At 35.9% G+C, this 25,058-nt stretch overlaps 1 protein-coding gene across 1 annotated transcript in view; it reads right to left on the bottom strand.

The window, feature by feature from the left end:
- Positions 1–1,754: 1,754 nt before the first annotated feature.
- Positions 1,755–25,058, bottom strand: part of LOC121480991 (basic proline-rich protein-like) — a 79,258-nt gene continuing 55,954 nt past the window's right edge. The window contains exon 6 of the mRNA XM_041737970.1: positions 1,755–2,099. Coding sequence (XP_041593904.1) covers positions 2,057–2,099 — 43 coding nt within the window. The 3' untranslated portion in view covers positions 1,755–2,056. The remainder of the gene's footprint in view (positions 2,100–25,058) is intronic.

Below are 25,058 nucleotides of genomic sequence, written 5' to 3'. Positions count from 1 at the left end.
CGCATCTTGATTCATATCCTAGTTATGCTCCATGACTAATTATGTGACCTTGGGCATTTTAACCCTATGACCCTCAGTCCTCTCAAATTAAAATGGGGGTTATGGTGATTAGCAATGTCTGGAGCATGACAAGCACTCTTCTGTTCACTGAATGCAGCAGAGGGCCTACTGTGTATCAAGCACAGCTACAGACATTTGGGATATATTAGTGAATATAAAATATCCCTGCCCTCATGGAGCTTACTAGAATTAGTGGGGGACATACAGACAAGAAACAATAAAATACTACTAAATAAATTATATAGTGTATGAAAAAGTGACAGGTGACATATGCTATGGAATAAAATAATACGGGGAAGGGGGAATCCAGACTGCTGAGAAGGAGAAGACGGGCAGTACCTGCAATTTTTTTAATAAAAGATTTTATTTATCTATTTATTCATGAGAGACACAGAGAGAGAGAGGCAGAGACACAGGCAGAGGGAGAAGCAGAGGGAGAAGCAGGTTCCATGCAGGGAGACTGACGGGGGACTTGATCCCGGGTCTCCAAGGTCATGCCCTAGGCTGAAGGTGGCGCTAAACCATTGAGCCACCCAGGCTTCCCAGTACCTGAAATTTTAAATGAGTTAGTCAAGAAAGGCCTCATGAGAAGGTGACTTTTGAAAAAAGACTTGAAGGAGTAGGGAGGCAAATCATTCACATATTTGGGGTAAAGCATCTGAAAATAGAGGAATAACCAGCTCCAAATATCTAAGTAGGCATGTGCATCGTGTGTTAGGGAAAGAGCCAGGACGTGGATGGGGAGAGTAGCAAGAAATTAGGTCAAAGAGGAAATGGGACCAGTGAAATCATGAAGAGCCTTGAAAGCATGAGCAGGACTTTGGCTTTACCTAGAGTGAAACAAAGAGCCACCGCAGGGACCCGAGCAGGGTGACATGATCTGATTCACTGAGGCAAAAATCGCTCTAGCTGCTATGCTAAGAATAAAGCATAAATGGGCAATGATGGAATCTGGGAGACCAATAGGAGGTGAGTACAGTGTCCCCTTAAGACAGTGGTGGCTCAGACAGGCAGAGCTGAAGAGAAGTGACTGGATTTTTTTTTTAATATTTTTTTTAATTTTTCTTTGTTTATGATAGTCACGCAGAGAGAGAGAGAGAGGCAGAGACACAGGCAGAGGGAGAAGCAGGCTCCATGCACCGGGAGCCCGACATGGGATTCGATCCCGGGTCCCCAGGATCGCGCCCTGCGCCAAAGGCAGGCACCAAACCGCTGCGCCATCCAGGGATCCCTGACTGGATTTTCTATACTGAATATATTTAGCTCTAATTATCCATTACCCAAGATGATGCAACAAACTAAGACAGGAATTATGAAGCATGCTATACAACATCCCAGTCTCTTTCTGAATAAAGAAAAACTAAAATGGGAAAATCTAAATTGAAATATAGTATTAGTTTGTCCTTACGTATCTTAACAAAATCTATAAGGGATGCATTTCCTCTCCATTGTAAAGTCTGTGTTATTATGTAGCTCTTGACATTTGTATACCATAAAGGGATCTGGGATTTAAAGGAGCCTGAGCATTTATACACATGATGCGATGTTCATTTCTCTTACTTTGCACCCTATCACACCCTGAGCCAAAAGCAGATGCTCAACCACTGAGCCACTCAGGTGCCCCTGGACTTGTCTTGTTTTAAATTTGCTTAGTTATTATCATACTTATCACTCTTGACACGTAAGGCCTTCACCATATTTCTAAATTTTTTTGAGTCCTTGAATATCTGAAATATCTTGAATATCCTTGAATATACAGTAAGTATAATTTACGTGCTATTTAGGTGAAGACTTATTCATGGAATATTATTAAATTAGGTATGAATCTTAACCTCAGATAGATTAATAGTGAGGGAGAGTACACAAGCATAAAAAATTCAAGACACGTAAGAAAGAAGTCAATGCCCATAGAACTAGTTGGGTTTAATCACTCAAGGGAGTTCTGAGGAGAGCAGCTATTTAGGCTCCAGGCAGGAAGTGACATCTGTGGGACTGTTTATATCTGGATGTCGCAACATGAGGCAGAAGGCTGGGTATTCCTGGCAATGAAAAAAAAAAAACAATTTTAAGCACATAGGTAGAATATTTCAGTACATATAAGAGGAAAAATAATTTCTGAAGAGTCGCTGGAGCATAGGGCATGGGAAGAAGAAAGCTGGAAATTCTGAGAAAAAAAGGTGAGGAAAATCATATTAAGGAGAGTCTCAACATTGCCAGATAAAGGACTTTGGATAAAGAGCACCACAAGAAGAAATAAATGCTAGTGACAATCCAGTTATCACACAATTGCTTTACTGCGTTCAACCGAGGCATCGACCACTGAGCTGGCTGTGACTTTCTCAACTGTCAAATTCACTGTCCAAGAACAGTATGTGGGCAGAAATTTCAAGGTAAAATTTAAACTGCCAGCCCAAAAAAAAATGTATTTTCTATTTTAATTTTCATTTAGGATTTCTTTATCTTCGGATGCTTATTTCTGTATGTTGTTTTGCTTTCTATCCAAAGTCAAAATGATAGCAATTCTCTTTACCTCATCTCCTGCATCCCTCCTTTCCAGTTTTAGGACAACAGCACCATCAGCAGATCTAATGACCAACCTTGTGCTTTGGGTTAATTTTTATTTCAAGCCACAGGGGTCCAAACCAAAACCAAACAAGCACCCTCATAAACCATATCAAAGAAAAGTTTAGATGCTATATAAGCCTGTAGCCAGCTTTTGCATCTCAGTGAACATGACTTCAGCAATTTGGCTAAGCACTTTTGTTGTGTTCCACAAATCTCACGCATGCCCTAATAAGTAGAAATGTAGCACCCACTCAGCAGGCTGTAAGATTTTCTGTAACCCAGATTATCTGGAGAGCTCTCAGCTTTATGATGGAATTTTCTAGTCTTTAGCAAAGTCCCACGATCCCCATTTCTGCCAATAATAACAACAGCTAACATTTGTTAGAACAGACTCTGTTCTAACTGCCAGAGTTAGATTGCCATTTAACAGGTGCAATCATTTTGTCCATTTACAAATGAGGAAACCAAGGCACAGAGAAGTTAATTAGCCATCATAGAGCTGGAAAGTAAGTGAATGAATGAACATTTCTCTACTCTCCATGAAGAGTCTGCAGTCTCTGCCAGCAGCTCTGACCTGATTCTTTCCTCTCCAGCAGGGTACTGTCCTGGATCTGCAAATGAAGTCTTCAGACTATACCTTACCCCCTACCACCATTATTCTGTTATCTTACCAGAACTTTCATTATTTTATCTTCAGAGTTTTTCCCCCCCACTGTGTTTCATCATTTTCAAATGTCAGATTAATTTCTCACCATGTAGACCCTTCTGGAGACCTTAACATCATGGTTCATCAAAACCATGCTAGAATCCATAACTCAATCCGGACAAAAACTGAGAATTAAAATGTCATTACCAGAATGCGTAGGGGAAAATAGACTGTTCTCCAGCTGCATATACATCTGTGTATTTCTTTGGATGTTGACTTTGAAATGCTAAAACACTGCCACATGGAAAAGATTCATCGTCTTGTAGTTTATATATCTGAGTACACAAACATATGCTTGTAAATGTCCGGAGAACCTAAGTAATTTTATTCAAATTTGTGAAAACAGGTATAGTGTCCTTGTTCATAAATAAATTGATAGTTTTGGGGTACCCAGGTGATTCAGTCAGTTAAGCGTCTGCCTTCAGGTCAGGTCATGATCCCAAAGTCCTGAGATGGAGCCTCACTCAGTGGAGAGCCTGCCTCTCCCTCTCCCTCTGCCTCTCCCTCCCTGCTCGTGCTCTCTCTCTCTCACATTCGCTCTCACTATTTCAAATAAATAAATAAAATCTTTTTAAAAATAGATAAAGAAACTGAGTTTTAATTGGATCACTGATCTAAGAAAGTGGTCCAAAGAATCCATATTCTCCTGTATATGTAAAGAATATTTATAAATTGCCCTTAATCATTTTTATAGAAAAAGGGGATAAAGAACATTAAGTTATGTTTATATTTCTCTAAATTATCTTCCAATTTTTGTCAGTGTACATACATAAGTACATTTTTATGTCATTGTATCATGTGTTCATTCTCTTTTTTGTATTCTACTTTTTCTTCACTTTATCTAATATTCTTTTGTACCTAAGTAAACCTCATACTTGCATTTTTGTGTCATAGACTAGTTTTATGGTGCTCCTTTGCAATACTATTGCTGTTTACCACCACCCCCTTTTCTGGCTTTCGGAGTTGCCTTATTTTCTCCTATTTTTAAACTGAACTATTTTTAAGATCTTCATATAATTTACATTTTTCTCTTTAGGAAAACATCCATAGAGCACTAGCTTCAACTAAATTTTAGCTTTTTGTGAACTTTTTACCTAAATTTAATTGAGAGTCTAACACACACACACACACACACACAAAGCAATGCAAAGGAAAACTCTAAACCCTAACTTTACCCACCAAATTAACCTTATCCACACTCTTTTCCTCTAGGACTCCTTAGAGCCTATTCTGAGCATCAGTGTAATGGAGAGTCCCAGAAGTGGAATCACCACATCAAGATGGAGAAACAATGTTAAAGCCTTTTCTTTTTTTCCCCTTCAACTTTTCCAGACTAATCTCAAAAGGATGAGAACAATTGACAATGCTAGTAGCTCTTCATAATTGTGCCTTTCTCAAGCCCACCAACAGCCATTGTGTTTTGCTATAATTATTGATTAATGGTATTTAAATAAGTATAAAATGGAACCCAAACACTGTTTTAGAATCCATACCCTCAATTTTTATCACAGGCTGATTTATTTTCCCCTTATTTTTTATTTTCTTGTGAGTCTACATACTATCCTCTCATCTCCATTTTGAATTGGCTTTTAGGGATCCCTGGGTGGCGCAGCGGTTTGGCGCCTGCCTTTGGCCCAGGGCGCGATCCTGGAGACCCGGAATCGAATCCCACGTCAGGCTCCCGGTGCATGGAGCCTGCTTCTCCCTCTGCCTGTGTCTCTGCCTCTCTCTCTCTCTCTGTAAATATAAATAAATAATAATTAAAAAATAAAATAAAATAGAATTGGCTTTTAGTATTAGTATGACACACTTACATATATTTGTGCAGCATGTTTATAACTCCTATATTACTTTAAATTACTTGGTTTTTCCCTCATACATAGCATATAGATTTTGCTACAAATTTTATCTATCATTTTGTCGTCCTGTTGTTGAGGGTTCAGAGGTCGATCAAATTGGGAGCAGTTTGGGCTAGCCTGAAATGAATTGTGCTGTCACTAGTTCTTACCTCTGTATGGGCTATTGTATGGTTTGTCCAAATAAACAGCTTGGAATAAGTCAGAAAGAAAATGGGAGGGCCACATCAGAACTTTCCATCTTATCCATAATAAAATCCTTGGGTTTCTTCAGTGGTTAGGAATTTATTTTCTAATTATAAATTTCTTGTCTTGTACCAAAAGGTGGTAGAAAAAATTTACAAAGGAATGTGCATAGTATAATAAGGTCAAAATAGAATTAGAATTAGGAAATTAGAAAAAGGGAAAATCTAAATGGATGTAAAATATCAAGGTCAGGTAAAAAACACAATGTTAGAATAAGTGTGTAGTGTCTTTTTTAAGTCTTTCACTGCTTTCCTTTTTGATAAATCTGGAATTTTTTTTAATTTTTATTTATTTATGATAGTCACACACAGAGAGAGAGAGAGGCAGAGACACAGGCAGAGGGAGAAGCAGGCTCCATGCACCGGGAGCCCGACGTGGGACTCGATCCCGGGTCTCCAGGATCGCGCCCTGGGCCAAAGGTAGGAGCTAAACCACTGTGCCACCCAGGGATCCCCTAAATCTGGAATTTTTTATTGCAATATGAGGTACATTTCTCAGTCATCCAGTTGTTTTTTTTTTCAAGATTTTATTTATTTATTCATGAGAGATACAAAGAGAGAGGCAGAGACACAGGCAGAGGGAGAAGCAGGCTCCCTGTGAGGAACCCGATGTAGAACTAGATCCCAGGACCCTGAGATCATGACCTGAGCCAAAGGCAGATGCTCAACCACTGAGCCACCCAGGTGCCCCCATTCAGTTCTTTTCTATACCATTTCCCAGTTGTCCCTGCTATATTTAGTGATTAGTGTGATGCCACTCTCTGTGTTCTAGTGTTTCTGATCTTTCACCTTTCATTCTCTTAAAATAGTTTATGAGTTCTTCTGAAATTTCAATGTAATTATGTTTTCTCTTTTTAGTCAAAATACATAGCTTCTTTATAATATGCCTTTAGAACAGATTTAGATGCACAGAAAATTACAGATAGTATGAAATTGCCATATGCCCCTATCTAGTTTTCCCTATTACTAAAGTATTACATTAGTAGGTTGCATTTGTCATAATTAAGGAACCAGTATCAATCTATTATTATTAACTAAAATCCATACTTATTTTAGATTTCTCAAAAATTCCCCTAATGTCCTTTCTTCTATTCCAGGATGCCATCCAGAGTACCAGGTTACATTCTGTCATCGTGTCTCCTTAGGCTCCTCTTTGACTGTAATAGTTTCCCAGACTTATTTTTTTTCTTTGATAACTTCAATGCTTTTGAGGAGTAGTGATCACATACATTATAGAGTATCCCTTTGCAAGAACTGAATTATGCCTACCCACAATTCATATGTTGAAATCCTAACCCTCAATGTGACTGTATTTGGAGCAAGGGTGTGTGAGGAACTGAGGATATAAGGATGGAGTTCTAATGTTTGGGCTGGCACTCCGATAGGAATAGGAAGAGACACCAAAGCTCTCTCTCTCTCTCTGCTATGTGAAGACACAAAAAGGAGGCATCATCTGCAAACCAGGAAGAGAGCTTGCCCAGGACTTGACCATGCTGGCATCCTGATCCCAGACTTCTAGCCTCTAGCACTGTGAGAAACTAAATTTCTGTTGTTTTAGCCTCCCATTCTATGGTATCTTGTTACAGCAGTGCAAGCTGACTAATATATCCCTCAATTGGGATTTGTCTGGTGTTTTTTATCATGATTAGACTGGTGTTTTAGGTTTTCGGGAAGAAAATCACAGAGGTAAAGTGCCATTTTTGGTTCCATCATATCAGGAGTACCTACTATCATCATGGCTCATCACTCTTGATGTTGACCTTAACTAATCACCTGGATGGAGCAGTGTTTGTCAGATTTCTTCCATAGTAAAGTTATCTTTTCTCCCCTTTTCCACACTGTCCTTTTGGAGAGGAAATCACTATACACAACCCACACTTAAGGAGTTAGGAATTATACTCCACCTCTCTGAGGGCACAGTGTCTAGGTAGGTTATTTGATATTCTGCAGTATGGGATATTTGTCTCTTCTCTTCCATTTATGTATTAATTCAATTATTTATTTATATCAGCATAAAGGAGGGGAGAAAGGAGGCTACATAGGAGTAGAGTAGGAGAAATGCCCTTGCCCCATGTGAGATATAGGACTATGTGAATCTTTTCTTCTGGGGTACAGGCATTTCACAACGTTTACTGTTACCCTTCCCTACCAGGGCACAGGGAGATTTTCTTGGTTGCTCAGTATAAACATCTGGTAGCATTCCAAAGGTAAAATCCTTGTGGCTTCACTCTCAGACTACTGCACACTCAGCCTCCAGCAATTCATCAGAATTACTATTTAAGTTCATGCCTCCAGTGGCTTCTGTCTAGGTGGGCAGATCTTAGCTGGGACTTTGAATTCCTCTGTCTCTCAGATTTGGACATGGTGGTTTGCCCTGTGACCTCAATTCCATCATGAGTCCAAGCAGTCACTGATTTTCAATTTGTTCAACTTTTTCTTATAGTATAATGACAACCTCCAAGCTCTTTACATGCAGGAGCTGAAACTGACATGAGGTTCTAATACCTGTCACTTTGTAAATTGGGTTTTAAAATCATATGTAGCAAGAAAAAATCCTATGTAGTAAATCAGGAATAGGTATCTCCTTTTAAAACATTTTTATAACTTTGCCTATAAATTATTCCACATAAACTTTAACCAATATGAACAGTTTCTATATACTAACCATAGAAATTTTGGTATCTTTGCCATTTTTTTTTGTTTTTCTTTATGAAAGAAGTTACTACCTTTAAGTAGACTAAGCTACAAAAAAGGCAGCAGAGCTGATTTAAAACCAGATCCTTACTATTTTTCTTCAGAGAAAAGAATAAAGAAAGATAAGAATGTTGCTTGTAATTACCAAGAATTTCTAGTTAGTAAGATCTACAAATTTTAATTTGTAATAGGAAGCCCAGAATTAAAAACTGAAATTGCTGGAAACTCAAAAGGAGAGAATGTCTGTATAAATACAGAGAACAAACTGATGGTTGTTAGAAGGGGCAGGGGATAGGAGGCTGGACACAATGCGTGAAGGGGACTTGGGAGACACAGGCTTCCAGTTATGGAATGAATAAGCCATGGGAATAAAAGGAATAGCATAAGGAATACGATCAACAACATTGTAATAGCAATTTATTGTACTAGCAATTTAATGGGATAGATGGTAGCTACACTTATGGTGAACATAGCATAGTTATAAACTTGTCAAATCACTAAGTTATACACCTGAAATTAATGTAACATTGTGTGCCAACTATACTCAAATGAAAAAATATATAGCAATAGTAAGCATATAGATATGTGAACATAGAACTATATAAAACTATACACTAGAATAAGTATATGAAATAAAAAAAATGGTCAATACCTCAATACTTGTGCTATTATATGATTGTATGACTAGAAAGAAATATATGGGAATATAAAAAAAAAAGAAGAGAAGCTCTGAAACCATATGAGTGGGTTTCAGGAGCCAGGACTACAGGCCACCTATGCAAACTAGCCTTTAAACCTTCAGTTCAGACTCTGTTTTTCTTGTTGAGGCTTATAATCTTATAAATCTCGAGGTGCCAAGATTAATACCCACATACTTAATATTTTTATCTTTATATATAAAATTAAGTAATAGCTAAATAGTAATTAATGTGCAATGCTTCCAGAGCTCCCTTCCAATCTGAAAATTTGCTAAATTTATTTGTACTTTGAATAGTGTTGGTTAATTCCATAATTTCTAATTTATATGTGTATTTTTATAAGAAAGTTATTTCTAAAATATTTTTCTCCTTATTTTTATATATGATTCTGTTTTCTTTTCAAAAGTTAAATTGGAAATGGATGAAATGAATGTTCTGCTAAATAGCAATGGTGGCACGACAGATCCTCATCTTGCTCCTGGTTCAAGGAAACAGCTTCAGTATTTCTGAAGTGAATGTAGTATTTCTCCATTTGAAAAACATACTATTAAAAACTATTTTGTGTGCATAGTAACTTAATCAAGAAAAGATGGCAAATTTTATCGAAAACCTTCCTCAGGTCAACTAAGCTCCAATTGTGGACTTTTGTTTTCTCTCTTGTTAATTGATAACCGTTATCTTTGTCACACAGGAGCCTCAGTTTATTGCAGTACCTCCATTCAAATAGAGGATATTATTCATCTTTTATATAACTATATTTTGCTTGCTAACTTTCTGCAGTTTCATTTTATCCTTAATATTTACCTGTAAGTTTCCTTTTTCTTTGATAATTTGATACTGTTCATAGGTTTAAATTTAAAACTATATTTTATTTTCAAAACTATACGTTTTATTTAAAAAAAATCAGGTAACATTTTAGAAAAGTGTATTTTCCAAAGAACATATATTTGGAAATTCTGAAAAGTTGGAATTGACAGTTTTACAATATTCAGGAACAGTTGTCAATTTTCTTTTTCTCTAGTTTGTGTTCCTTATTTCTTGTGCTTATTTGTTTTGTTATCAAATTTCTAATTAATCATTTAACTTGATACCAAATTAATAAACTGGGAATGGTAATGAAGAAATGATTTAAAGTACATCTTAAAATGATCTTTTGTATTCCTAATCTCAGCTAATATTTTCTCTTTTCTTATCATTTAGAACCAGTTTTTAAATAAATCCTATCAGTAGTATACTCAATTTACTATTTCGATGTTAAATGTTTATTCATTTTCTATTTTATTCTATCCTTTAGCTTTATTTCAGCATTTCCTTTTGCAATTACATGGAGTTTTATAGAAGAACATATTTTAAGAATAGTTTATGGCATTTCTATGGGAAGAAAAACCAAATAACATCTACTTTGTTTAGTACACGTTGGTCTTTACTCCTGTAAGAGTTAGCAAGTCCATCATATTATATGAAAATGAATTTACCGAGGTAGAGCTAAGATACCTACAGACCAATTGTCAGACTAGATATTCTACCATTGAGTTATTTATCATTCAAATTCCGAAACAGGAAAAAAATCTTTCAAATATACAGAAAAATACAGAGGTCATGTAAAAGATTTAAAAGGGATGGTTGCATTGGGTCTTTGCCTTTTATATACTCATGCTTTCAAAGGTTTATAATAAGAACCCATAACTAGATTGACATACAGTACTGACTCCTATCAGTCTACACACCACCACCACCAGGGCAAGAACTTCTCTCAGATCCTTGCTTCCAGATGTGACTCACCTCACTAAAGCTCAGCCAACCTTTTACAGTAAAGAACTTCTTTTCTTCACAGTGCTTTCAAATTCTAATGAGATCTCCAGAAGTCTATTGCGAAATACCTGTGGCCCTTTACGCACTTTCATCACTGGCTCATAAACAACCCTTCTTTTATCTTCAAACAGTCTACGTGAGTTTCAAAGTTTATTTTTTTTAAAAAGTTTTGTTCAACGATACAATTCTAGAGGATTTTATATTTTTGTCTAAAAGCCAATGAGCTTTGGCTTTGAGGAATTTCTTTTTGTACTTAAAGACATCTTCAGTTTACATTTTTGCTGATCATAGAGCTGAAAGGTTCTGTCAAAAATAACAAGTTGTGAACTTGACTAATCTTTGTCCTTAAAATATAAGGCTAATCCAAAAAGGGTCGGTGAAGCTTCTCTTTACCCTCATGCTGCTAATGGTAGGAGGTAGAATAAACAACTAAAAACTTACAGTGCAGCATTTACACATTACAGCATACTCTGAGACTGAGTGACTTTCATTTTTCATCCTCTTTTATACTGCTGTCTATTTTAAAGTAAAATCCCAGGCATTAAGCCACTGCCACAAAACAATGGGGGTGGGGAGCGACCAGTAACCAGAGTATTGCTTTTAGATAAATGTTAGAACTAAAAATAAATAAATAATAAATAAATAAATATTAGAACTGCAAAACATCCAGCTCCAGACTAGTTCAGAAGCTCCTGAGAGGCAGAAGCCAAGTCTCGTTCATCTTTGTAATCTCTCTCCCTTAGGACTGTCATGGGTGCAGTTCTTCACCCCTATCAACAAGGTCTGTCGCCTTCAGTACATACAGAGCCTCCATGCAAACTAGAAAAAGACATCTCTTCCTCATGTAAAAGATTTAAGTCAGTATAGTATATAGTATATATTTCTTATAGTAACTACAACAAAGGCGAAGTCATTCTTCATTAAATTCACAAATCAAATTCCTGAATGTAAAACAATAAAAAATTCAAAATTGTAAATGTAAAAGTTAAGAATGCCAACTAATTTAAATTTAGTACTTTGTTTAAAATAATTACACAACATGCTTTCTTGGCAAATAAATTTATTACAGCAATTTTAATCTTTATTTGTAACTATGTTTCATTCCATAAAAATGGCCACTTGGTTAGACTACATTTTTCGCAATACTATAAGGCCTAAAACCATGTTTAATAAGTTTTTGATTGGGGAATAAATTCTGCACTGCCCCTGGCGGATTTAACTATAAACTGAGAACCAGGTAAGTCTTTGGGGTGAATTAAGGCTACACGATGATGTCCCATCTGTTAATCTTTACCATGTTCATAAGTCAATTTCAATTGTAAATTTGTATGTACTTGTAGTAATTCATTTCTACAATTTTTCAAAGTATATATGTCATCTAGAACAGAAGTTAGCAAACAATGGCTCACAAGCTGAATCTGATCCACCATCTGTTTTTGTGCAGCCCATGAGCTAAGAATGGCTCTTGCATTTTTAAATGATTAGAACCATGTTAAAAGAATAGTATTGCATCACACATGAAAATTTTATGAAACCAAAATTTCAGCATCCATAAATAAAATTTTATTGGAACACAGCCAAACTCATTTGCTTATGTGGGATCTATGGCTGCTTTTATACTACAATGGTAGAGTTGATTAATTGAACAGACCATATGGCCCACAAAGTCTAAAATATTTATGATCTAATCCTTTTGCAAACCCCTGACCTAGAACTCTAAAAAGGCTGTAATAATCTTTTTTCTTTTTTTTTAAACTTCTTAACTTTTTAAACATTTTAATTCTAGCATCATTATCCTACAGTGTTATGTTAGTTTCAGGTGTGTTACTGATTCAACAATTCTATACATTATTATTCAGTGCTCCTCTGTGATAGTTTGCTAATACTGAAAAAATTTTTAAAATCATAGTCCTATTGTATCACTATTACATATTAGTAGCAATGGTGATATTATGACGCTATTGCTATATATTACTATTTTGTATTATTCTGATCTATATTTGCTGCATGTTATTATTCTTTGTAAGTCTATACCATTAATATATCTATCGATATATTTAGGTATTTAGGTATTTCTTATTACATCATCAGCAATTTCTGAAAGAGCACCCCCCCTGCTTTCTAACACAGTTTTTAGCGACATAATGTTACCAGTTGACATCTCCATCACATATTTAACAAAGGCTTTTAAGATTTTTCTGTATTCAGTAAATGTGTTATAAATACAATTCAATGTTTGGCTGAAGTTGAAAAGTAGTTCATTAGTTCTTAAATGATAATTAAAATTTAGTAGGGTCAAAAATTTTTAACTGTATTGTTAAAGTTTAAAGAATGCACAGATAAAAGAATTATAGATTCTTTTGTACAATCTGTTGTCTTCTATATATACTTATGTTATTTGTCCTTAAGACATGAGGGTAATCCCAGAAGGGTCTATGAAGATTCTCAAATTATTTTTGTCTTTAAAATTGTTTTTTTAAGGTGTGTATTCTATAAGAAATGTACATAAGTCTTTAGTTATTTAACTATGGAAAAATTCCAACCCAAGAACTCACATATGGAAATACATGCATCTCTATAATCCATAAATCTAATAATAATTGCTCTTTACTCTATTTGGCATATATCAGGAATTGTATCTAAAATAATTAAGCTGTGTTTTACATTTATTATCCAAACAATTCTGCTATAATTTTATAATTTGGCTTTGTATCCCATCCCCTAAGAAGAATGATATGTTGCAAATGTTTGTATTCTGTGCATATGTCTTCCAAGGTATTATAAAATTCTGCTGTAGTTTCTTAAAAATACAGCAAGTCACCATTGTTTCATTAAGGTTTTTGGATAATTCTCTGATGCTAGACCTAGCCTTGCCAAAAACTGAACCATATATATTAACAGGACAATCATAGAATGCTAATATTTTTCTCTTTCTGAGTAATCTCTGTTAGCACCAAGAGTTATAAAATTTTTCTACAAGATTTCAATTTTGAATACTTACATTACTGTTAATGTGCATTTTACTTTTTTCATGTTTACTAAGAATATGTAATAAAAGCTGACAGTCATTGCACATTTTCTTTCATTAGTGGATTTTTTTCCTATCCCCCAAGTATTTGTAATAGAGAAAAAAAAATCTATGTAGAATAATATAATCTAACCATTTCCAACATTTGGAAGAACCTGAGTATAATCATTTCTAAAATATTCTTACCTATAGTTTTTTTTGGGGGGGCTGTTAAACTTTCTTGCAAGAATTGGATACTTTTCAACAAGAGAGGCATGTCCTTTTATTTCATATTCAAGTTAGATGACCATGAATCTGAATCTGCAAATAGAATATTCAGTTTAATAAATTATTTTGTATTTTTTCCTCTCCAAGTTGTTCTTGAAATTCGTCATTTAGAATTGACACTGAAGTGGAATTAACATCCTCCTCCATTACTGACACATCTATGCTCCATTCTGCTAAAAATTATGTTTCTGAAGTCCTTTAATTTTTCATCCTGTCATTCCACCTATTTCTCTGGAACATTTATTTAACCAACCAAAATTTCTTTTTGATCTTCTTTTCCAAAAATTTCCCAATGATTTGTTTTCTGATATTAATAATTTATTTAAATTTTCTTTTCAGCTCCCAAGAGGAAATAGCACCTTTTCCCAAAATTTGTAATATTTTAAAATATTATATAACTTGTCCCCAGATTTTAAGAGGTTTACTTTTGTTACAAAACTTCCATAGTAACAAAAAAAGCCAACTATAACATAATTAACAAATTGCTAATCTCTGATTGGTATCTATGCAAAACATACTTTGTAGATTATTAATGGAAATTGTATCATTACATAGTAATTTGTGTCATAATGTAAGAACTTGTAGATTAATTTGTAATTTAGCAGTATAATTCTGGTCCAGGAAACAAATAGCAGATGGTATAAACTATAGCATATGATACCCAATTAAGCCAGTCTACTAAAACTAATAGAGGATTTCTTTTTAAGGATTTTCACCAAGATATTCAATAAGAAGCTCCTTGTTTAAAGTTCAGGTTACTGGATCAAAAGGGTTTTCTTAAAGGATTTTATTTATTTATTTGAGAGAGAGAGAATGGGAGGTGGGAGAGGCAGAGGGGGAGAGAGAGAGAAAGAGAGAGAGAGAGAAGCAGACTCCTTGCTGAGCAGGGAGCCCAACTCAGGCCCAGAACTGTGACCTGAGCCAAAGGTACATACTTAACCAACTGAGCCCCCCAGGCGCCTCAAATTTTTTTGATTAAGCTCATTACTCTTTTACAAGTATAATTAAATTAAAATTTATAATTAAAGTATAATTATACATATTTTATCTGTGTAATAAGACGCTGTACGTCCATCTGTTGGAAATTGGTCATACTCTGCTGGCTTTACTAGAGCAAAACTCCTTGCTGTCACAATCCAGAAAATTGTCATAAAATATGCGAATCATCCTTTTTTGGAGTGAGCAATTAGGATAAAACAATTTTAAAAGTTCAATATAAGGATGTCTATATGTGGACTACAACCCCATCCTTGTGTAGTGTACAACCTGAACAATGTGAACAGCAGTTATCTCTAAGAGGAAAACCTGGAAATACTCTCCAGTTCCTATCACAGACGTAGGTAAATATTTGTTGAATGAGTAGCACCTAGTGCCTAATTTGAGTATTCCTTTCTATTTTCTTTCCCATCCCCATCCTCTTTCTCATTTTTGTTTCTTCTTTATTGTGAAGTCAATTTTAAATGTGATGACACACACTTTGGAGCCTCACACTTCCTCATTAAACTTAAATCACTGCTGAAAGTGGAGATTGTTTCAGGCAACATCAAGCATCTTATGCCTCTCAACAAGATGATCAGCCAAGCCCAGAGAAATAACTAACTTAAAATATGGAAGACTGACTAGTCAATAGTCTTGTAGTAGCCTTGTGTGGTGACATATGGTAGCTACACTTGTGGTGAGCATAGAATAACATATAAATTTGTTGAATTACTATGTTGTATATCTGAAACTAATGCAATATCATGTGTCAACTAGACATCCATTTTTAAAAAGACATTAAAAATATGGAAGGTTGGGAAAAAAATATGGAAGGTTGGGTAAATGTTAATAACTCTCTCTTTAGATGGGCTTTCACATAAACAGTGAGAATACAACTAGTATATAAGAAGTGGCTGATATTTTTTTAAGATTTTATTTATTTATTTGTAAGAGACAGAGAGCATGAGTGGAAAGAGGGAGAAGCAGACTCCCCGCTGAACAGGAAGCCTGATGTGGGACTTGATCCCAGGACACTGGAATCATGAACTGAGCCAAAGGCAGATGCTCAACCAACTGAGCCATGCAGGTGCCCCAAGAAGTGATTGATTTTTAATGTGAGACAACAGTAGGCCAGCAGAAAAAAAAGTAAAGAGATAATATTATGTTTTCAAGAGCATACATTCAATTCATAAAAGAATGTATTAAGCACATGCAATATTCAGCACTGGGCCCCCATCCTAGGAGGAGAGATAAGCAATACACAGATTGAGTCTATACTGCCAGAATATGATATATACAACAAAATAGAGAAGGTGCCATGGGAAAATAAAGGAGAAAGAAACCACTTTGATGAGGAAGGATGGTGAAAGCTTCATTCATTGATTGACCAAATCGATGGAGGACCTACAATGCACAGGAACTATTTTTAGTGCTAAAGCAAACAAAACAGCAAGAATGGTCACCCTCATAAAGCTTACTTACACTCTACTGAAGGAAGCAGACCACAAGCAAATAAAAACTAAAATATCTGTCAAAGAGTGCAAACTACTATGGAGAACAACAGCAGCAGAAGAGAGGAATGTGCTGGAAAAGTGCAATTTTAGATAAGATGTTCAGGAAGGCCTCTTAGGGAGAGACATTTTAGCGAAGCCCTGATAGAAGCAAAGGAATAAATCATGTGAATCTTGGGACTACCATGCAGGTTGAGAGAAGTGCTTGTGCTAGAGTATGAATGGTGTGTTGGAGGAATGACCCAGTCAAGGCACAATATGAAGGCCAGTATGGCTGAGGTGGAGGGGAAGTCAACCTGTACGGAAAGAGAGAAAACGAGGGACAGATCATGTAGGGCCTTGGGAACCACTGTGAGGGCTTTCCTCCTAGTGAGAAGGGAAATAATTAGAAGTTTTGAGCAGGGGAGTGCAAGAGCAGACTCAGGAGAAGCAAAGATGAAAATTGGAAGACAATCAGGCAACTATCTCAAAACTCTGACTGCATGTGATAAATGGCTCAGACTGGGGTGATAGCAGTGGAGGAGTTCTACAGTGGTCATAGAAGAATACTCAAATCTCTTAACAGACATCTTTTGAGTGCCTACCAGTTGGCAGGTACTGTCTCTGGAGCAAGGGCTAGGCCTTACTTTGGAATCCTTTGCATGAACCCTCTGGACTTCATCAAAATCCCAAACTCTATTGAAATTGAAACCATCCCCCTAAAATATCCCTCATTGCTGTCTCAGGCCATATTGACCTCCTGGGTTCAGATTCCAGCCTAGCCCAGACTACTTCTTTCTACAAACCAAGAATCTGGTGACTTGAACTCCCTCCTTTCCATTGTCCATAAAAGGAGGAGGTGGAAACTTTCATAGCACACTTGGAGGATAGCACCCAACCATCCTAGACACCTCAGATAAGAACATATACAAAAAGCAGGGCTGGAAATATGAGACTGGAAAGGTAGGCTTGATCTGTTGGACATTTGTACTTTATCCTTAGGGCAAAGCCCATGGACATATGTCTTCTATCACATGCTTTTTAATCATTGTAAATTGGACTATGTTCGGCAGATATTCACTCATTTTTCCTAGGATCATAGATTTACCTGGTTATTTATCAGACAAGTTTAGCATATAGAGCTGCTGTAATATTGCAAAATGAAAAGGGAAATATTCTCACATGTCTGACTGAGAAAATTAGTCCCAGGCCTTGAGAGAAAAGTGTTTCCAGATCCTTCTGAATCACTTTTATCTGTGAGATAAAATTTTTTAAAATTGTTTATGTGATTCTTCTGAAAACCATGTGTATTGATTATCATATCTGCCTTTGAGATTCCAAATTTAGAAGTAATAAAACAGTACTAGTCAATTACATGATCAATCTTTAAGCAATGTCTTGACTGATTTGCACTGCATTGGAAAGCCCACACAGTGAGAAGTTAGATGTGCCTGAAGCTCCCCGTTTAAAATGTGAAATTATTTTTTAATGAATACAGAAGCAGAGAGATTTCACCTTAGAAAGAGAAAAGGAGGGATGCCTGGATGGCTCAGTGGTTGAGGGTCTGCCTTTGGCTCAGGTCATGATTCTGGGGTCCTGGGATCGAGTCCCACTTCAGGCTCCCCACAGGGGAGCCTGCTTCTCCTTCTGCCTATGTCTCTGCCTCTCTCCCTGTGTCTCTCATGAATAAACAAATAAAATCTTTTTTTTTTTAAAGAGGAATAAAGAAAAGGAGGTCAGAAAGAAAAAAGCTATTTTTCTCTACCAAAGACCTCAAGATTTTTCGTCAGTAATATCGGCAACTAATTATGTTCATATGGAATAGCAGCTGCCCTTTTTCAAGTGGTTTCTATTTACAGGCATCATGCACACATAATCCAGTTTAAATTTACAGAACCTTTTGGATAGGTACTATTACCATTTTGCCAATGTCAAAATAGAGGCTCCTCAGCAAGTCTGGGGAATTTGTCTGAGCTCACACAGATAGCTAGGCCTGTATACTAGCCACCATTCCTCACCATCTTCCCATAGGGAATCCACCAAAATGTCTCATGTGGAACATGGTCATCAGTGTGCCATGTTGGACTGTAATTCAGAACACTCTGTGCCCCACACGTTACAGAGCAATGCTTCATAAAAGTATTGAAGGTGGATTTTGCTATGGAACTTGTCACTTAAAATTTGTTGATCAAGTGTTTGGAAAGTTAAATGGAACAAGTAAAAGGTTATTAGGAAAAGATTACTTTTGCCTCTCTCAAAGTGTGAGATACATCCTTTTACTAAACCCTACAAACTCCCTGGATTTTTCATAAATTGTCAACAAGAAAGAAAAAAGAGGAATATAATCTACTTTGAGGAAAATGAAGATAATATTTCACATCACCCTCAAATAAAGTCATCACACCTTGCTCTCTAAGCCTTTGTAGTCAGAGAGATTTTATAATAAGATTTTATAAAAAATAAGGTACTTTTTTTTTTAATCCCCAAAAGCCTGTCCCCTGATCAGCTCTGGGCTTATGCTGTTAACTGATTAGCATATAGTAGGCTGACCTCAGCTCCTCCTCTGAACTTCTCTATGACTAGTGAGAACATGCTTTCTTAGGACATGTCCATACTCGAGCTTTCTTGGGCTCTCGTCCATATTTCACTTGCCTCAAAGTTTAATGGCAATTCCATCATGAGAATATGAATCACACATGTTGAAGTTATAGATTCTCCAATATTCTTGTGCAAGGTGTGCTAAGCCTCATGTTTTATTTGGCTCATGTGACTTGGCTAAAGGGCACGCCTAAAGTTCAATGGAGCTAAAGAAGAGCCACCTCCTAGCCTTATGGTTTCCTTGTGGTGTTGCATTAAGTTTTAAAATACACATATACTTCCTTTTTTTCTTATGTTCTTCAGCATCAGTCAAAACCAAAGGCTTTGCCTACCTGATCAATAATTTTTTAAATCAATTCAGTAAGAGAAAAATTGATTAAATGGATTATTTTTTCACGGAATAGAAGAAACTACCAACACAGCAGATTTTTCATACTATAACTATTTGTGTTGATGCTAAAATGACAAAACAAAAAATAGACAGTGTATATGTATAACATAAAATAAAGCCTAGCCTCCGACATGATAGGTGATAAGGCCATGCCTTCCTTTGAACCCTGCCTCCCAGCACTCCATTTTATGATCCCTCTTCTCCAACCACACCAACCTTCTCTCTGTTCCTCAAAGAAAACGAGCCTGTTCTACTGGGGTCTTTACCTTGTGGCTCCCTCAGCCCAGAACACTCTGCTCCCAGGTTCGATACATGGTTTGCTTCTACTTGTCACTCATGACTCACTTTATGCATCACCCTCAGACCTGCTTTCCCAGGTCACCATTCTCCCTCCCCCCACCCCACACACATATACAACGACGAGGCAATCTCTCTCTCTCTTTGCAGCTCTTTTTTCTTCACTATCTGAAGTAGCTTGTTCATTTGTTTGTTTAGCTGAATTCTGTCTGTCTCCCATCTAATATAAGCAACCTAAGAGCAAGGTCCTTGTCTGTCTTGTTTACCAGTATATCTCCAGAGAATAGGACATTTGCCTCACAGACTGCTCAATTAATAATTGCTGTATGAATTAACAAATGAATAAATATATAAATGAATGAATGAATGAATGAATGAATGAATGATTTCTATGAAAGTTGTAGCAAATCCACTAACACTAAACATATCCAGGAGTTATGAAAAGGCAGCAGTCTCCTACAGCGGAGGCGAATGACTTTGGGAAAAAGATTCTGTCTTTGATTTTCCTCCTTATGCTTAGATGAACTCCAAACAATGCAAAAGAGGCAGTTCTTTTTATTGCCATGTCTAGGCTTCTCCCCCTGTGCCAAAAGATGATTTTCCTAAATAGAAACCAACAAATAGAAACCTATCATATAGAAACTATGTACTTTCTTCATAATTAAAGGGATTCCTCCATAAGCAAACAATTCTGAGTTTTTTCAATTTAATAATGTATTCCAAACACTATTTTTGCCATTCTCCAGGTATAAAAATTGAAAGTAAGCAGTTCACATTCTTTGGTTCTACTTAATCCTGTTTAATTTCTGGACATTTCCATTTGCACATTCTCCCTCTCTCTCCTCTGCCTCAACCTTTTCTCTTCCTGAGAAGGTGTGTCTAAGTTGAAGATAAAAGGAAGGATTCATGGGCCACAGCATGGGTATATCTTAAGTCATCTCTGCAGTCAGAGAGACAAAGAAAACAACCATGTTCTATAACAAAATGTTTGAAAACTGAAAAGCCACTCATAGTGGCTGTCTGACTCTATTTTTTTTTAATTATGGAGACAAAAATACTTCTTTTTATTTAATACTATATATAGAAATTTAATAACTCAAAACATATGCCATCCTACTAAACACTGATTATCATTTTTGTTGTTTATCACTCAAACTGTTATATTCATATATATAATACATTTTACTGTTTTTGAGGCAAAAAAATGGAATATTTACCATTTATCTCAAATGTCTATTCGCCATGTTAAAAATGCATGAAAATAACCACCAAAAAAATAAAATTTCTTTTTATCTAGAATTTAAAACATTTGAGATTTAATGACCGACATTTAATAAGTAGTAATAGCAGTGATAAAATAAATAAAAGAGAAATAATTTCTACTGATGTAAGTGTCTTCACATTTAGGCAGTTTTGACAAATTGCCACATGAAAAATGTTTAGTCAGTACATTGATTAAAAATTTTAAAAATACATATATACTATGGGCAAGGAGTTAACATTTTTTTTTCAAATTTTTTTTAATTTTTATTTATTTATGATAGTCACAGAGAGAGAGGGAGAGAGGCAGAGACACAGGCGGAGGGAGAAGCATTTTACTTACCTAGCATTTCCTCTACAGAATGAATTTCTCTGGCTTCACAACAGGCTTTATGCCCCATTTAAAAGCTAATACCATAACCTGCCCCTAAGCTAATATTCAGATAAAATGAGGCAATTTGATGACTCAAATTGATCTTCCAGTAGCTTTCACCTTTGGCAGGCAAAAGCCTCTGTGTGCTGACTGACCTTTTCAACCTAATCTTAAATGCATATAGCTGGGTTTTTGCTGCTTTAAAAACTGTATTGAGAAAATGACATGATGACCACCTCCCACCACAAGAATGTCTTCTGTGCCCTATTTTCATTCAAAAGTGCAACCATCACAGATATTTTAAGACTAGGTCAGCCATTGTCATTTTAGTCTAACAACTAATCAGATGGGGCCTACCTGTGGCAATGAGAGTCCCATCCCATGTAAGCCCATAAAGTGTCTTTTCTTGCATACAGTCATCACCCCTGACGTGTGGGGGATTTGTTCCAAGATTCCCAGTGAATGCCTGAAACCATGGTTCATACCAAACCCTATATATACTATGTGTTTTCCTACAAATACAGAGCTATGATAATGTTTAATTTATAAATTAGGCATAGTCAGAATTTAGCAGCAATACTAATAGAATAATTATAACAATATCCTATAATCAAAGCTATGTGACTATGGCCCCTCTTCAAAATATCTTACTATACTGTACTCATCCTTCTCTTGATGATGTGTGATGATAAAAGGCCTACATGATGAGATGAAGTGAGGTGGGGTAACATAGGCATTGTGACACAGCCCTAGGCTACTATTCACTTGAGAAGGATCTGAGGATACTTCAGAAGGAGAAACATCTGCTTTGGGACCAGATGACCGCAGGTGACTGAAACCAGGGAAAGAGAAACGACAAGGGGCGGGGAGGGGACTGCTATGCTACATAGACTGTTGATCTATGTTTGTCTGGGAATTTACATAAAGTAAAAAACTAAAAAGGAAAAACAGTCAAAACCCTAGAAACTGCTTTTGGCTGTAGTCTAGGGAGAATTTCTCAGATATTAACTTCTATTGTTGACTAGCCTCTAAAGAGAGAGAAGAAAACATTTTTCTGAAAGTAGAATAAACTTTCTTGAATAGTTTCAATTTCACTGAGGCTGGCAATAATGTGAAACTTCCTGGCTATCACTTTAATAATAGAATGTATTAACAGAACATATTGGTAAAAAGAGCTGTCGGACTACTGTGCTATAAATAAATTCCCAATGAAAAGTTTTTATATTATTATTTTTTAAAAGGGAGGGCTCAGGTTCTAATGTTAAAACACATGTAGTTTACAGGGATAATATGCAAAATCTTTTCAATACTTCATGAAAGTTTGTTTTTTGGAAATTTAATCCAAGTTCACTTGATTTACTGCTAAGAAAGAAAAGAGAAACTGACAGCTGTTCTTCTTCTCTAACAGGCCAACCTCATGACCAGTCATCATTAAAACACCCATTAATTTAGATCACCACTCATTGCATTATGGGGTTAGATGGCACACTGGCTCGGAAGGGGTGGATATGAATGTGTTTACGTGTGTGCGCTGTTGGGGATTTGCTGTCTTGAATTCAATCTGATTGAGCAATAGGACAGAAGCCTCTGTACCCCTGGCTGCACTTTCCTGCAGGAAGGACATCCCCTCAACCTATAGGAATGTATTTGGCGCCTTGCCACCTCTTTATATGTATGTGTGTCTGGGTTTAATTACAAACTACCCTTCCCCTCAGGTAAGCCACTCTACTAAATCTTATGGATTTTACTAAAATATTAGGATAATGGGAAGGTACATATCAATGCTACAATCTATATTTCTACTGAAGTTAAGAATTTGGAATTCAGTTCTATTGAGCATTTGATATTTTGCATTGCTCACACAATGATGAGCAAGTTATTCAGGGTCCTTACATTTATAGGGCTTATTTTTTTAAATGCTAAAAGAAAAGCCTTATACCTTTTCCTAAATACATTTTCATCATAAGGGTATTTTTCCTTTTATCTTCAAAATTGCTTTTGGTTGAAAATCTGAGGATAGACCACAGCTATTTGTCAAAAAGAATATGGAAATATCAAAAGCTGTCCAAAGAAATGAACTGCCTCAAAGGCAGTGCTTGTAAGGTAGACAGCCATGTGACTTGGGTTGTCAGGACTTTTTTTTGCCAATGAATGCTTTTTGAAATTTTGTAATTACTTTTCTAAACATAGAAAAATTGAAGAAGACAGCATGGAATTCCAATTATCCCGATTGAAGTAAACAAAGTATTAGCAACTCATCAGACATTCTACTCTCTTCTTTCTCTTCCTTCTGTGTTTTTACTTGGCCACTTTCCCATTCATTAATTCATTATTGAGACAACAAAATTTTTATCACTAGGCCAAACTCAAAGTTCTTCAGATGAACATTATGTCTTAGAAAGGTCCACTGCTTGGGTTTTAAACTGTATCTCTTTAATATACACTGAGAAGAAGCCTATATTTATACTGGCTAATGAGTTTATGAAGTAAGGGATCTATTCAATAATGGATGGAAAAGTTTCATTGTTATCCTTCAGAGAACAGCCTAACCAAGTCTGTTTTTTACTTTGTTCTGAAAAATATAACACATAAAGAGAAGTGCATAAAACAAATCTTAACAAATCATTATAAAGCAAACCTGCCTACCTACCACATAGTTAAAATTTCATTCCAAATCAATTCCACCACTCACCTAAATGAAACATTTTCCTGATTTTTGTGGAAATTTTTTTCTCACTTTTCTTTAAAGTCTTATCCAGCATACATCCCTAAATACCATAGTTTTTGAACTTCATAAGGATGGTATCATACAGTATGTATTCTTTTGTGAGTATAGATTCTGCAGCTTACCATTGATATAATTTGTCCATGATATCCCATTCAGCTATAGACTATACTTTCTTTAATGAATAATATAATATTGCATAAATATACACTATTTCTGTGTCCTTTCTTCTGTTAACAGGAACTTAGGATGCTTCCTGTTATTGGGGCTATAATGAAACCAGCTATGAGCATTCTTGGACGTGTATTCAGGGGTATGTATGCCTGCATTTCAATAGAAGTGGAACTGGCAAGTCATAGAGATCATAATACTTTAAATTTTAGAAAATATTGCCTACTATTTTGCAAAATGTTTGTACTAGTTACATCCCTACCAGCTGTATATGAGAGGTTTTGTTTTGTTGTTTTTCATTTCATTTTTTAAAGATTTTATTTATTCATTTGAGACAGAGAGACAGAGGGAGAGCATGAATAGGGGGGAGAGGCAGAGGGGGAGGGAGAAGCAGACTTCCTGCCGAGTGAGGAGCCTTCCATGGGACCCCATCCCAGGACCTGGAGATCATGACCTAAGCTGAAAGCAGATGCTTGACCATCTGAGCCACCCAGGTGCCCCTGTTGTTTTTCATTTTAAACATTCTGTTGGGTGGGGCATTTTATTGCCCATCTTTCATAGTTCATAAAAGTAGGAAAAAAAACTCAGAATACAAAACTTTGACCAATATGACCAAACTGGCAATTATATAGTGCCATACCCAACAACAGAACCCACATCCTTTTAAAGTGCACATGGCACATTCACTAAGATATTTCAAGAAATTTCAAAGAATTGTCCTCTAACTGCAGCAGAACTGAATCAGAAATCAACAAAAATAAGATAATAGAAAATCCTCAAATATTTGAAAAGAAGACATAAAATAAGATTCTGTATATTGATGTAATAACCACTGTTGAAAATG

Source organism: Vulpes lagopus, chromosome 23, assembly GCF_018345385.1.
Source record: "Vulpes lagopus strain Blue_001 chromosome 23, ASM1834538v1, whole genome shotgun sequence".
In the NCBI taxonomy this organism is placed as follows: domain Eukaryota; kingdom Metazoa; phylum Chordata; class Mammalia; order Carnivora; family Canidae; genus Vulpes; species Vulpes lagopus.
This window is presented reverse-complemented; position numbering and strand designations above follow the sequence as displayed.